Source organism: Athene noctua, chromosome 3 (genome assembly GCF_965140245.1).
Source record: "Athene noctua chromosome 3, bAthNoc1.hap1.1, whole genome shotgun sequence".
Lineage (NCBI taxonomy): Eukaryota > Metazoa > Chordata > Aves > Strigiformes > Strigidae > Athene > Athene noctua.
Window position 1 is genome coordinate 16514324 of NC_134039.1, and position 14229 is coordinate 16528552.

Here is a 14229-nt window from a genome sequence, read left to right on the forward strand (position 1 = left end):
AGGCATGTAGTTTGTATGCCTTTCATTTGAGTGTGTAGGTGTGCAGGGGTATGAGAGGACAGAACCTCATAGGCATTCTCATTGACACTAACACTTTCTGTGGCATGGAGAATGCAAATGTTAGAAATTATTTTGGCACAAGTGTAGACGTTTGTGCAGTGAACATTGAACTGATTTTCAGTGGCAAGAGGTGATGCATGTGCATCCACAAAACAAGCTCACAAGAGACTCAGAATATATTACATGGACTGTAATTAGAGAATGCATGTATTGGATTTCTGCCTTTGGTGCCATTGAATTTTAAACAGGGCTAATTTGTTGCTGACGTGTTTGATTAGGGTAATAACCCTGTTGGCAAGTATGTGCAGTGCTGATAAAGGACATCTAAGGCATGAAGGTTTCTTATTCCATTTCATTTTGTGAACGTTGTTAAACCTTAGAAGGAGAATAAACTGTGCTTTGCTTGGAATATGTCTGTTACTAGATGGGGTTTTTATGCTGAAAACTGCAGAAACAGAGAAGGCAAATCTCTATTATTGTTTGGAGAGACAAGCCTCCCTCCTCATGCACTTTCGCTGCTGTTCTCCTTGCACATTGAAGAAGTCACTTGAAAAATTACTTCGTTAATTCCTTGTCTATAACTTTCGTTCACTGGGTTGTCTCGTGTGCCTGGTGCTAACCCCTCTTGCTTATTGGCCAAATAGCACCCTGTGAGCAGCTCTCCAAGAACGACTTGTTGCTCTGCACAGTGTTTAGGTGCACAGCCATGCTCATCTCTTGCTAGAGCCATCCCTATCACACATGACAATTAATGTCTGTTTTCAGGAGGCCTGATGGGAGTAAATAAAAGACCTGCTCCTTGGCACCCCTACCACTGTGGGTGTAAAGGACCTTGCTGTCATCTCTGGCCAAGATTTTTTCATAGTGACTAATGTGGCAAAGTTGCAGTCCATTGTTAAGCAGCATTTTGAAACCTTTTGAGACTTGATTTTTTTCACCACACAGATGTCCAGCATGCTCTGCAAATTGGCCTCTCTTGCTGTTTCAGCCAAGGCACCAGGAGTCATCGTCAGGTCTTGGAATCCCCAGGTTCTGCTCAGCTCTTTGCGGGGAACTTCCTCACCCAGTCTGGGCTTTGAGTAGCGTGCCAGGGATGTGACAAAGGCTGGGCATGCTCTTGCAAATGTCGCTTAATTAGCGGTGGGATTAAAATGCAGCTTGTCCTGTAGTTGTGTCTGGGAAGGTATGTACACAGCATATCATGGATCAGATTCCACTTCCTGTGTGGTACCTGATACATGGAGGGTTGATGGTGGAAAAACTCATGTGTGTGCAGTGGGTTAAATGAGAGCAAGGTAATCTGGAAAACTAATTTGAAACAGTAGCTTTTGTACCTGACCAGTCTGGGGGAATTTATTGCACTTCATACTGCTTGGCCCTCTTCCTGCATTAATACCCATGACCAATGCTATGAAGGTACCTTATGGTGGTCCACAGCACCTTCTACTTGTTTGTCAGGAACATGTAATGATGTGCAACAGTTTGCTCATGTCTGAGGAGGGAGTGCTATTTATGTTTCACACCAATTTTAAAAACCCCTTTTGTGTCCTCTAGGATATATCTTTTTCAAGACATGCTTTGCTGCTGTGTGTGACATGGCTACATGTGGTATGGGAAATTGTGATGGATTTCAGGTTATATTCATAGCATGCAACTGAGATACATTATTATCCTTTTGTTTCATATGTTACAGTTGGTTGTTTTTTACTTCAGGTCTAATTTTAAGGTACTGCTGCCTCTTCTATTTCTCTGCATACTGCTTCTTAGCCAAGTCAAGGCATTTTATACCAAATTATTATGACTTCAATTTGTGCTGTAATTGGCATCGTATTGCCATTTATCTGGTGGTTTATATGCATGAATATCATCTAAGCATATTCCTCCGTCACTCAAAGATTATATTTCTTATCTGACAATGTTTAATAGCATCAAGGAGAGAAATGCATTTGCGTCTTCTCTTTGTGTGCATGCTTCTGTTGTTTTTGCTAGCACTCTTTATGTGTATTCTGTCATGCTGTTTACTTTACCCTGCACTTCTGAGACCTTTGCCTTGTTTCCCAGGTTTGGCATTTCATTAATAAATCACATCTTATGGACCTTTCTGGGGAACAATTGCCTATTATAATATTCTACAGTAGTATCAGCACAGTTAGAAAGTATGCCTAGCAAAAATCACATGCCACAACACTTCCAGAACAATACCTGCTTCAAAGGCACAGCAAGGTGAATAAGGCTATTTATCTGACAAGCTGGAAACCACAGTCATTTTCATAAAAGGTCCATTTAAAATAAGTCCTGCTTTCATTTTCCTGAGGGCCCACTTGAATTCCTTCCACATAGAGAGGAGGTCAGGACTGATGCTCTTAATCCTTAGCAGCAAGGTTTTTCTGTGCTGTTTCTGTTAATGTTTGCTGCAGGGAGAGAGTAATAAGCCAGAAAGACTGTTTAGTGAAAGCTGGAGGAAGGGGGGCAGCCCTTTGCGGGCGCCCTGCATGCCTCACTGGCCGTGTTTCTGCTGTGTAGAGTGCCGCAAGCGGATCTGCTGTGGGTCCCTGGTGAGGTTGGAAGAAACATGAAAGCCTTTCCAGGGTGCTTGCTGTGCCAGCTGACAGGCTCAAGAGAAAGAAGAAACCTTCCTCAGTCTGTACATGATTGCCATTCTGAATTGAAAAAGCAAATACAAGAACTATCAAAATACCTCTTGCATCAGATTTTTTTTTTTTTTTCTTGGTAGATGTCTGAAATAACAGGTTTGGACTGTGGTGCTCTCAGTAAATACAACTGTAGCTGAAGTAGTTCTGATTTGGCTCACCATGAAGATAGTCAGCGTCTCACCAAACGGGATCTTAACTCCTGCAGGAGTTTGTCATGCTAGGTAGGTAACTTTCATAGGAGCAGGTTGTTCTGCCATTTTCAGCACATCAACACTGAATTATATTTTCAAAGAAATTATTTTTGTTTCTACCATTTTCTTCTGATTTGAGTTAATATTTTAAGACCCACTTAGAGCGGAAAAGTTCTGGAGTGGCACAATAGGAGGGGTGAGTAGGAGAGGGTAGGTGGAATGCGGACCAAGCATTGCATAGCTCATTGTGGCTACCTGGTCTTAGTTAATATTAGGGTGCCAAACTATTGTGTGATTTTTGTTGGAATCCTCTTGTTCCATGTTACCTCTTAAGAGCAAACTCACCATGAACAGAGTTGCTTTTCCAAAGATCATGCTTTTATGTACTGCAAGCAGTGTGCCTGTGCTCAAATGTTACCATTTTATTTTTTATTTTTCCTTTTGTCTTTTTTTTTCCCATGTAATGAAGCAGCCTGCAGTCACAGAATGAAAGGGAAGAGGGGAAAACAACCACAAGGTCAAAAGCATTATTCTAATTCTTGGAGCAATTTGTTGACTTTCCTATTTCCTTTTGGAATGTTCCATTTCTCTTTCAAAGACATGTGTGCTCCTGCATCCGCTCAAATCGGCTTGTCAAGTGGAATTAAAGGTTGCAGAGATTAAGGATTGGGAAAATTAGTTTATATCTTCAGGGAATTTTAGAAACCTGGGTAAGAAAGACCATAAACACACAGCTGAATGAATGGATAGCTGAGGTCTACAGGGAAAAAGAAAGTAGTAGATATCAAAATTTTACTTTAAAGATATTAGAATAAAAAGTAAAATATTGGTAGAATATACTTCTGTGCCCTGCTGTGGGTTATGGGATTGGGAAAGGACTACTTTCTGCTTTTATTCCATAATGGAAAGGCTGATTTCCAGAGCTGTTGAGTGTCCATAGTTCCCATTGATGTACCAAAGTTCTTAGGCACTTTCAGCATTTCTGAAAAATAGGCTGTTTTACCTAGTGGTACAGACCAGGACTTGCTTCCTTCTAGAAACGGAAAGTGAATGATCTCTTTAGGCTGATCTGAGATAGGTGCCAAGGATTTCTCTTCAGATAATCCTGGGTTAGGAAGCCAAGGATACTTTTAAGGGTTTTGGTTCAGTTTCTGACTGGGGTATGTTTGCCTGTATCCTGGATAGGTGCTGCTGCTGGTGAACTGGAAAGCAGTTTGCATTGTTGCTGAATGCTTGAAATACAGTCAACGTGTCAGGTAGTCAATAAGCAGTCAGCAGTGATGGTCAAAATAGCATTGGAAATCTCCATGGCTTTTGACTATCTGTGAGTATAGAATCTGCTTAATTCTAGGCAGTAGTAACTGGATGACTTTATCAGAAATAGATGATCAGCAAGGAAAATAGTTATTTCTAGGAAGACGGTTTGTTGCTAAGCCTGGCATTCAAGCAGCTGGCACTACTGAAGATGCTGATATTTTTTTTTTTTATTTTTTTTTTTTAATGAGATGAAAGAATAAAACTTGTGATAAACTGTAGAGATCACAGAATTTGTGGCTCTTTTTGTAGGAGCAAACTGATTAAGATGGGTGTCTGAGCCAGATTTGAAGCTGGGCAGTTAGCTTTTCCTTACCTGAAAAACTGAGTTTTTCAGACCGTGTGTTGACACCTGACTTTTGGCATCATTTGCTGGGAAGCTGTAGCACAGGCAACAGAGCAAAACAGCCACAGCTCCACAGTGCCCTCCTGTTTGGCCACAGAAGATAGAGGTATGTGTCCTATCCTGATTTCTGCTGGTGACCTAAAGGAGACCATGCTGATGGTACATGGAGTGTGGTACAGCTCTGCCATGATCTGTCTGTGCCAGCGTCAGTGAGGTGGGACTTGGGAGTACTCAGTACTTACTTGCTTCTGCAAGCTTTCCATCAACAATTTTTTTTTTTCCTCCTGTGAAGGAATGAATCCCTAGGGTTGATTCCTGATTAGCTCAAGTTTGCTTTTTATTACCTTATGCATGAATGCAGAGTGAATTTGACATGCTTCTACACCATCCCTTTTATCTTTAATACTGTATAAATGGAAAGTGCAAGAGTAGATGTTTGCAGATCCTGACCTCTTGCCAGGTGAGATGCTGCCAGTGTTTTGGTGCAGGCCAGCGAGGAGTCATTTTGCTGAGCTGCCTGTGGCTTCATGAGTGACTGCTACAACAGGAATACATGAATTAAGTTTGTGTGCAGCCTGCATTAAGGGTTTTTACAAATGGATGTTAGGAATAAATGGAAGAAGTGTAAATCCTCTGTCAGTGGTCTACAGACAGTCATGTAGCTTCTTTGAATCTCTGTGCCTCTTTTGGTGGATAATGGACTTACCTCCTAGGCCTGCAAGCATTTCAAAATGTATAATAGCAATCATTGCTTTTTTACAGCCATGCACTACCAACTTTCCTGGATACCAACTTTTCTGCACTTGCAGTCAGATGTTCCAAGCATAACATCTCACTGGCTGTAATGGACCATCCAGAGCTTGCGGGCAGAGGGTGATTTATGCTTTTGGTAGGAAGGAAGTCTTTACTCCATGGAGCTGTTGTTTCTGAATGGTGGAGAGGTGACACTTGCCTCATTCTTAAAATAAAATGTTAGAGGAAGATATTAGACCCATTTGATTGCCACCTTCCCATCAAACAGGAAAACATGTATAAACACCTTTGGAAACATTCCAAGGTAGAACAGAATGGAATCTGCTTGGATTTGTTTGCCCAGCTGCTGTCTTCCTCAAGGTGTAACCTTGTCCAGCTGGGAGGAAGGTTGTTCTCGCAGCTACACTTCCCAGCCTTTGGAGGTGCTGGGGGATATGAACAGAAGTTCTGCCATCACAGTGTGAGACTAAATGGATCTGGCACCTCAGATGATGCTTTCACAATGGGAAAAATAGGGAATTTACAGTGGTCTTAAGCAAGCCCAGAGTTTGACAGATCTGTCAAAGTAATCTGCATACCTCCTGTGCTTGTACTTTGTGGGTTCTGGCCTGTAGAAGACTTGTGATTTAATAGTAGTCAGCAAATAGTTATTTGTGGCTCAGGAATATGTCTTGTATGTAATATGGGGAGATCTCTTTCAGTTGTAAACTTAAAACTTTCTTCCATTTCCCCCAAATTGCCAAAGAAGTAATTTTTGAGATTCATTGCTGTGTTGATAGTTTTTGTCCTTGGAGTGATTCTTTGCTAATTTGAGATAGTGTGGCAATTTTTTTCCTTATCTTTGGGAGAAGTAGTGGTGTTCTTTAGTTCTTTGACAGGTTTATGAAAAGTAGCAGGTTAAAAAAAATTCTTCTTTATCGGTTTTTAGTTTGGTTTGTTGGGTTTTTTGTTCTTTTTTCTTCTTCTTTGGTTACATACAGTATAATGAAGGCCTAATAGTAATTAGAGGTAGATGTGAATTTGAAAACCCCCACCAGATTATCTGTTACAAGGAACCCTCTTTTGATTTGAGGTTGGCTTGTCTCTAATAAAAGGAATCATTCTAGGGTTAATTCAAAGGTGCTTTTTTTTTTTTTCCCCAGAGACCTCTGTGACAGGTAGGAAGGTAAATTTTATATTTCCAGAAGAAAGCACTACCTTTAAGAGGAAAGGAATATAATGATCTATAATTTCTAGTCCTAGATTTTTTTATTTTAAGTAAAAATGAAGACAAACAAAATTGCCTACTACTCTTTAAAAGCTTTTGCTACTGTTCCTGGCACCTGGAAGATGCTGGTTCTGCCACCTTACCTCAGCTATCTCTTGAGTGGGCTCATATGACCAGAGTAGTTAAACCAAATAAATGGTCCCAATATTTCTTTTTTTTTTTTTTCCTATGAAAAGTGTAACAAGCTACAGGTTAGTTTTTTTGAATAAAAAACATGTGGAGGGCATCTCTTGTGGCTTGTGTGGGATGGAAGTTCCTGTTGCCCTCTGTTCCTGCAGCCCTAGAGTACCAGTCCCTGAGGTTCTGGCACCATTCCTTCCTGCTTGTTTGTTCATTTATAAATCTACCAGCTCCTCCAGGGGAAGGGGAATCAGCTAACTAAATTTTGAGCAGGAAGAAGATAAAGGAGAATATGGTGTCTTATGAGACTTGGTTTTTAGCTTTTATCTGTCTACGTTATCACCTGTTGGTACACACAATTCTTCCAACACATCGTGTGCACTCCTGTCCTTTTTTCTGTTTTCTCTGAGCTGCCTAGGTGAGCAAAAGTTAGCCCTTTCTGGGAAGGCAGGGACAGATATATCTGCTGTGCCTCCAGTTCTTGCAAGGCTAGGATGGAAGAATAGTCAGGGCAAAGGCTGGTTTTGCCAAGTATCTAATCAGTCATTAGAAACTGTTTAAGGAAGTGAGAAACAACATCTGGTTGTAAATAGAGTAACTTTTTCCTCCTGTATAAATTCCAAACTACAGGCAGCCAGTGATTTAGGAATTGCTTGTGCCAGAGGCCATCTCATTAATGGCCAGAGATGAGTTTCAGATGACCATCAACCCCATGTGCTCCTCCTGCCCAGGGGCTCTCCCCAAGCTCTCCTCCTGGGCAGAACCCAGCTGCAGCACCAAGGTGTCAAATACACAAAGTGCCTGTACAAATTTTAAAAAAGTTAGTGGCTGGGTAGAGGAGAGAAACCCGAACTGAGCTCTAGAGTGACTGCAGCATGAGCTCAGCAGTTTGATCTGCCGGCTCACAGGCAGGAACACACGTAGCACAAAATCAGCCAAAGCCTGGCCTTCAAGGACCAGCTCTTCATAAAAGCCTCTGCCTGAACTGAATGCTTTGAAAAGGGCAACGCCAGCCGCCAGACCTTTCTTGTTTCAGAAACAAGTAGGACCGTGGAGGGCTCTGCTGCTTCATGAGGCTGGTTTGTGTGTGCTGGGCTCCTGTTTCTGAGCCCTGCCCAAGGGACTGAGCTGGCAGAACTCAATGACAGTAGTCTAGAGCTGTGTGACTTGTTGTGAAGGGAGAAAGGGCACACAATACCATTTTTTCCTTCAGCTGAGCCTACTCCTACACTTTCCTCTTTCCCATTTGATGTACAGGTTTTATTAGTCTTTTTCCAACATTGTTTCCTTTGCTTATCTGCAGTGCTGCATCCTTGAATAACACTGTGTCCTTCCTAGAGATGTTAACTAGAGGTTGCTTTCCCAATTATTGATTTAATGAACAACAACTGGAGAAATACTTGATAGCTGGTTCATTTGAAAGCAAGAGCATATCTTGGGGACGAGAACATTTTATGCATTAGCAGTGCACTCCCTTTGTCCCAAAATACCTTCTTGTGCCTCTGGGTCTTTGTTGCTAAACCCCTGGGGTAAAGTGATGGCAGCAAATGGGCACCATAATTAGGCCAGACAAAGTGGGAAGGGAGTGTCAAATGGCAGAAGAGAAATGGAGTATATATCCAGAGCTGGGTGGGAAGGAAATTGGAGTTGAACTAGGACTGATAATTTGCATTGAGTTCAGAAATCATTCTTAGTCCTTTTTTTTCTCTATTCAATTTTCTATTGTAATTACAAGTCAAAATGACCATTACCAGGCACCTCTGCTCATCAGGTTTATGGATTGGTGTCAGCTTCAGCTCTGGGAATAATGTATTTTGGGTGCTGTTGTGACTGCAGGAAGGCACTATTAAGTGTGATTCCAAGACACTGCAAAAGTGGATAATAGAAGCAGGTAACTGTGGTGCTGTTTAAAGCAAATATTGATAAAGAAGTCAAGACATGAATTCAGTTCCCCTCTCCGCTTCATTATTGCTCTTTGAGTCAGGGGAAGCCAGAACACTTTTTTTGCAGTTCTGTGGTTCCACTTCTCTAAGGCAATGTCAGAGCCTCCTGACGTGTACAGGCGTTTGGTACCCATAGAAAATGTTCATTGTCTTTCCCACAGGATAGGATGAATGTATTTTAATGCTGTAACTTCTGAATTTCAGCTACTGACTAGGCCAGTGGTAACTGGTGTCACAGTCTGTAGCTGTGTAAAAGCAAGACAGGTGGCCCCACATCATTGCTCGGGCTCTGTTCCTCTACACAGAAATCTTGTTCAATGCTTCTAAATTTAGATCCCTCCAGTAAAGAGAAGTCAATTTGCTCTCCAAAGGTGAGAAATTGCCCACAACAATTAGAAAATGCTGCAACCATGAAGTGATGCTGGTTGCATGTGTTTCTAAGCATGATAAAGCTTCTCCCAGTGACTACAGAAGGGTGCTGCAGCGGCTGATGAGGCAGCGGCATTGCAGGGCAGGAAAGCACAGACATCTGCCTGGGCAATTTAACAGACCTGATGCTATACTTCTGTTAGCCTGATGTCATTCTTTGAGATGATCAACAGAAAGTATGAACAGATTCACCCTCTTGGGGTGGAGCTAAATCTGAAACTCAACTTGCCTGAGGAGGCTTGGGCGTCTCTGTGGCAGGTACAGCAGTTGCTGCTGATCGCAGCATCCTGAGACGCTTATGTCAGCCGTGCAGATTGCAGTTGTTTTGAATTGTATGTGGCAATTCCATTTCTCCTCAAAGAGCGAGCCAGCATTAAACAGAGCTCAAGTGAAGGACATTAATTTTCACCTATAGTATGTCTCAGATTTCCATGTATGAGCATGGAGACCTCATGTGCAAAAGTATCATTTAAGTTTAAATATTGTCTTGAAAGGGATAAAATGACTGCACTGGTGTGACATTTGGGGCTAGTTTTCTTTACACAAAATATGGCTTATTGAACAGCTTTTTCTCCATTATAAACATTTAGGATTGAACACAGCAGTCTGTGCATATGTGTTTGTGTATTTACATACAGCCACACTGTGGTAGACATGCTAATGTATGCATTCACACTATTCTATACTTATGTATTACCAATATGGGGCATATCTTAAGTACTACCTGTGCCATCTCAAGAGAGCTGCATACAATGGAGTGGACCTTGGAAAAGATACCAAGGGTAATAATACACACTGTGGTTAGTGTTTGTGTACCTCTGGGCATATCAGAAGCACAAACAGTCCGTAAGTATGGAAGAGCAGTGTCTCGGAATAATTTATTTTAAATGCAGAACATATCAAACATTAATCTAAGTTACTTTTTTAATTAATAAGAATCTCAAAAGGAAAGGGGAAAGCTAGTGGTGAATTAAGTTGGCTTTTTTTTTTTAGTTGATATGTGTTTAATTTTGTGTTATTGCAGAAACTGGAACACAAAGAAGTTTTGGTTGGCTTGTTGTTCCTGGTTTTCCCATTCATCCCAGCCAGCAACCTCTTCTTCAGGGTGGGATTTGTGGTGGCAGAGCGAGTCCTTTACATGCCGAGGTAATTATTGCAATTGAATTCCTTTCTAATGAGACCACCATCCCATTTTCTAAAAGCAGGCATGATTGCTTCTTCCTTTTTACAGTACTTCAAACATTATATTGCTAGTCAGTGTGTTCTCTGCCTTTGAGTTCTGTCATGATAGCATGGGAGATTTTATAGTCCGTTAAGAGCAGATTGCTTGGCAGGAGCAAAGCTACCCAAAATCCTTACCTTTTTTTTTTTTTTCCTTTAACACAGATTTTTTTGGTGTGCTTGAAGCAGCTCAATACAGAGATGTTGTTTCTTGAGGATTGGCCCCTAAGACTCTTTTTTCTTGGTAGCATTATCAACTTAAATTGTCCAATGGCTTTACCTTAAGGACAGCAGCTGAAAAGTTAATCTCTCATATTTTTATTGTGGCATTGCTTAGCTTTCCCACTACATTAGGTGGTCAGTAAAAACAAAGGTAGCTATTGCTCCCTTAAAAGGGTGCTGGCTTCAGTTGTGGTATATGCACATGACTTCCTGCTTGTAAGCTATTGATAGCATAGTGGAGGATTTGCGCTTGTTGAAGAGGCTGAGGAAAATCCAGCCACTTCTCCATCCCTTAGCCTCTGCCATGGGATTTCCCTCAGCTTCCAGCCTCTAACAATTGCCACTTCAGCAGTCTGGGTGCTTCTGATTGCATTTACTCAAGAACAACTTTGAGGTGTTACTTCTGACATCTCACAGTATCCAGACCAGAGGCTGCAGTGGCAGTCAGAAGACATTCATCCAAGATGCACCAGACTTGCCCATTTCACAGAATCACAGGATGGTTGAAATTGGAAAGGACCTCTGGAGGTCATATAAATGCCCTGCTTAGGCAGGGCCACCTACAGCCAGTTGCCTGGGACCCTGTACAGACAGCTTTTGTGTATCTGTCTCTAAGGAGGGAGACTCCACAGCCTTTCTGGACAACCTGTGCCAGGGCAGATTGTTCCAGTCATGATCATAAATGGTCATTCTTGGATGCTGCAAGTCAGAAAGCCCAATTCTACCCTCAGGTGGAGAGGGTCAGCATCTGTTGTCTCTAATAGGAACTGACATTTTGGAGCTGTTGACAAAGCACAAGTCCTCAATTCCACTCTGGATTACTTTGTGATAATGGAAACAATAGTTTTATTCCACAAAATGTTTTAATTGTATTCCTCAGAAAATGTGGATCAGAAAATCCTAAGAAAAATGCCTACAGGTGGTCTTTTGCAGAGCTGTATGCATATTCTGATCAACCTTTGTATAAGCACTATCACAGAAGGGCTGCTCATTGGTGTAAAATTCAGGCTGTGTAGAAGCTGTTGTGTTTATTACAAGCTTCTTATACAGTTAGGCTATATCTCTGTGCTCTGCTATATACTGACATTGTTTTGTGGTCAAATCCTGCTAAATTTATTCACATTACTAGCTCTGCTTTTGTTTGCTGAGTGTATACCTGAAAGTATAGTGAGTCAGAGTTGTCCCTTGGCGTTATTTTGCAAACGATACCTTCAAATAATGGATCTTGCATCATTTCAAATTAACTTGGAAATCAGATTGCTTTAAATTCATGTAACAGAAAATGAGGAAACACATGAAAGCGCAAAGCTATTAAGGAAACAGTCAGCTGAACACAGGGCTGTGTTGAGTGGTTGCATTTCTGAATCTCAAAAGAACAACTGCAGAAAATACTTCAGCTGTCAGCAGTTCCTCATCCTCCTCCAGATGAGACTGCTGATATAATGAGAGGAGGGGCAATGAAGAAGAAAAAAGGATATGTTTGCACAGAGAAAATCAATCAGCATTAACATGCATGCATATAGTTTGTCTAATGCTTTTCATCTCCCGAGGGCTTTGCAAATATATGACCTACAAAGTAGGTAATTGATAGTTGCTGCTTTTTTTTCAGGCAGGAAAACTAAGGTAGAAGGATTAAATGATATCTCTAGAGTTAGTCTGTGTCAGAGTCCCTGGATCTCAGACTTTGCTCAGATCACTGATGACCTGCTTTGCAATATTTGGTTTTCGCTCTTACCCCAGGCTGGCAGACAGCTGGCATAAAAAGGGAAGGCAAGCCCTGGCAGTGTGCAGGAGAGGTGGGCAGTTTCCAGCCAGAGGATTTAGAACAGCCTTTAGCATGTTTCTTATGTTACATCTTGGAAAGGGCTCTTCTTATCCTTTGCTGTTCCTTCTCTAAAAGTCAGAGATTGTTGCTCAGCTTTATTTAGACAGAAGTCCTCTCTTGAATGGAGAGAACTTGGTGATGTGTGGTTTTGGGTTCATGCTGGAAGGCGCTTTTCTAGCTCTGTTTCAAGTAATAGCCTTTTATTAATATTTATGGATGTGACAGTTGTGTATGTGTGTCACAGCCTGAAGTCCTAATTCAGTGTTGCTGAGTAGTTACCTGGCCAAAATGTCAAGCATTTTCTGCAGCTATGGCTTAGGGCAGGGGGATATAAGCTAAGTCAGAATGGTTGAATGTACTCTTTAATTTAATGCTTTAGCAAAATAGAAATATTTGGAGAAAATATTTCTTGTATTTAGTTTTCATTTGAGGGTTACAAGCACTTGTTTGTTTAAATCAGGAATTTTGAATTTATTACTTCAGTGTGAAAAAATTCATAGGAAAACAATGTATTGTGTTTCAATTTTTCGTTTTCATTTTGTGTTATTTTCTTATACTTGAGAGGGGAATACTTTTTTTCAGGAGGGCTAGGGATGTGAAATGCATATCTTGGGAGTGGTGAACAAGATACAACTATAGGCCACAGTTTTCTGAAGAGACATGACAATAAATGGCTGGATCAGTGAAAGGCTTAAACCACTGCAGGTTTTTCCCTCTTCAAAATGTAGATGTAGTTATGTTTACTGCATATCTGCTAATGCTGCTGAGAACACCACATCTAGCCTAATTATTTGAAAATGCAGAACGGCTATGTGCATCCAGTTTTTCTGAGCTGTGGTTTGTCTGTACTTAGAGGAAGAGCTAGTGCTCCTGTTTGTGTTGCACTTCACCATGCAGAAACTGGAGAGGCAGAGCAATTTCCTGGGCCATCCAGAAGCTGCCTGCCCTAGTGACATACCAGCAGAGCTGTGGTTGCTCCCACCTCATGGCATCAAACCTTCCCTACCAGAGCAATCTCTATGTTTTCCTCATCTTCTACTGCTACCCTGATAGCAGCGGCTCCTGGCTGGGCTGCTGTCCTAGCTGGACAGCTTAAGCAGTTTTCACATGAGAACCAACAAATCAACCAAAACATTGCTACATGTCTTATTTCCAATTTGCTGAAAGCAATAGGTAGTCAGTGGTACCTGCACCATTTTTATGGCGACTCAGTCGTGGTTGGATATTGCGGCGAGTTTCAGAGTGCATAGTTGTGCTTTCCCAGCACAGGCAATTACGGATTGCTGTCATTTTTTTCACCAGCTCCTCGCTATATCAGGAGTTGATGTTTGCAACCCTAATTGTCAATACTAGAAGATGAGATCACTACTATATACAGGATGGCATTTGCTTCAGCATCTATCCCAAAAGCTGCAAGAAAGCCAGCATCCAGAAAAAAGTGCACTTGTATTTTTCAGGGACTTAACACATCACATTAAAGTTTTCCCTGTGTCATAGCAAAGCAGGAACCATATGAATTTTTGCCTTTGCATAGATCATGTTTGTGATTCTTTATGCTAATGCATTAATTCCAGTTAGTGTAATTCCACACATCATCAACTTTTGTAATTGGGGGGAAAAAACAAAAACAAAACCAAAAAAAAAACAACAAAAAAAACAACAAAGGACTTGGTACCTGTGGTAGGTAGTGGAATCATCTATAATTTTTATAAACCTGAATATCCATGAACAGAAGTCCCCTTTGTTTATAAGGCATCCACTTGAGGATGGTGCTTCTCTTTTCTGGGAGCATGTTATGCTGTCCGCATTATCTTAATTTTCTTGAAGACCAGTTGTGTAATGGGATTGTGGTGTATTTTCAGTTTCCTTTGCTAGATCTTTCTT

General features: G+C 41.3%; 1 protein-coding gene across 6 annotated transcripts in view; it reads left to right on the forward strand.

Annotated features, from left to right (window-relative positions):
• TMTC1 (transmembrane O-mannosyltransferase targeting cadherins 1) overlaps positions 1-14229 on the forward strand; it is a 146069-nt gene that overhangs the window by 72918 nt on the left and 58922 nt on the right. For all 6 annotated transcript variants that reach the window (XM_074902093.1, XM_074902096.1, XM_074902094.1 and 3 more), the window contains one exon: positions 10102-10223. In XM_074902093.1, the coding sequence (XP_074758194.1) occupies positions 10102-10223 (122 nt within the window). The remainder of the gene's footprint in view (positions 1-10101; positions 10224-14229) is intronic.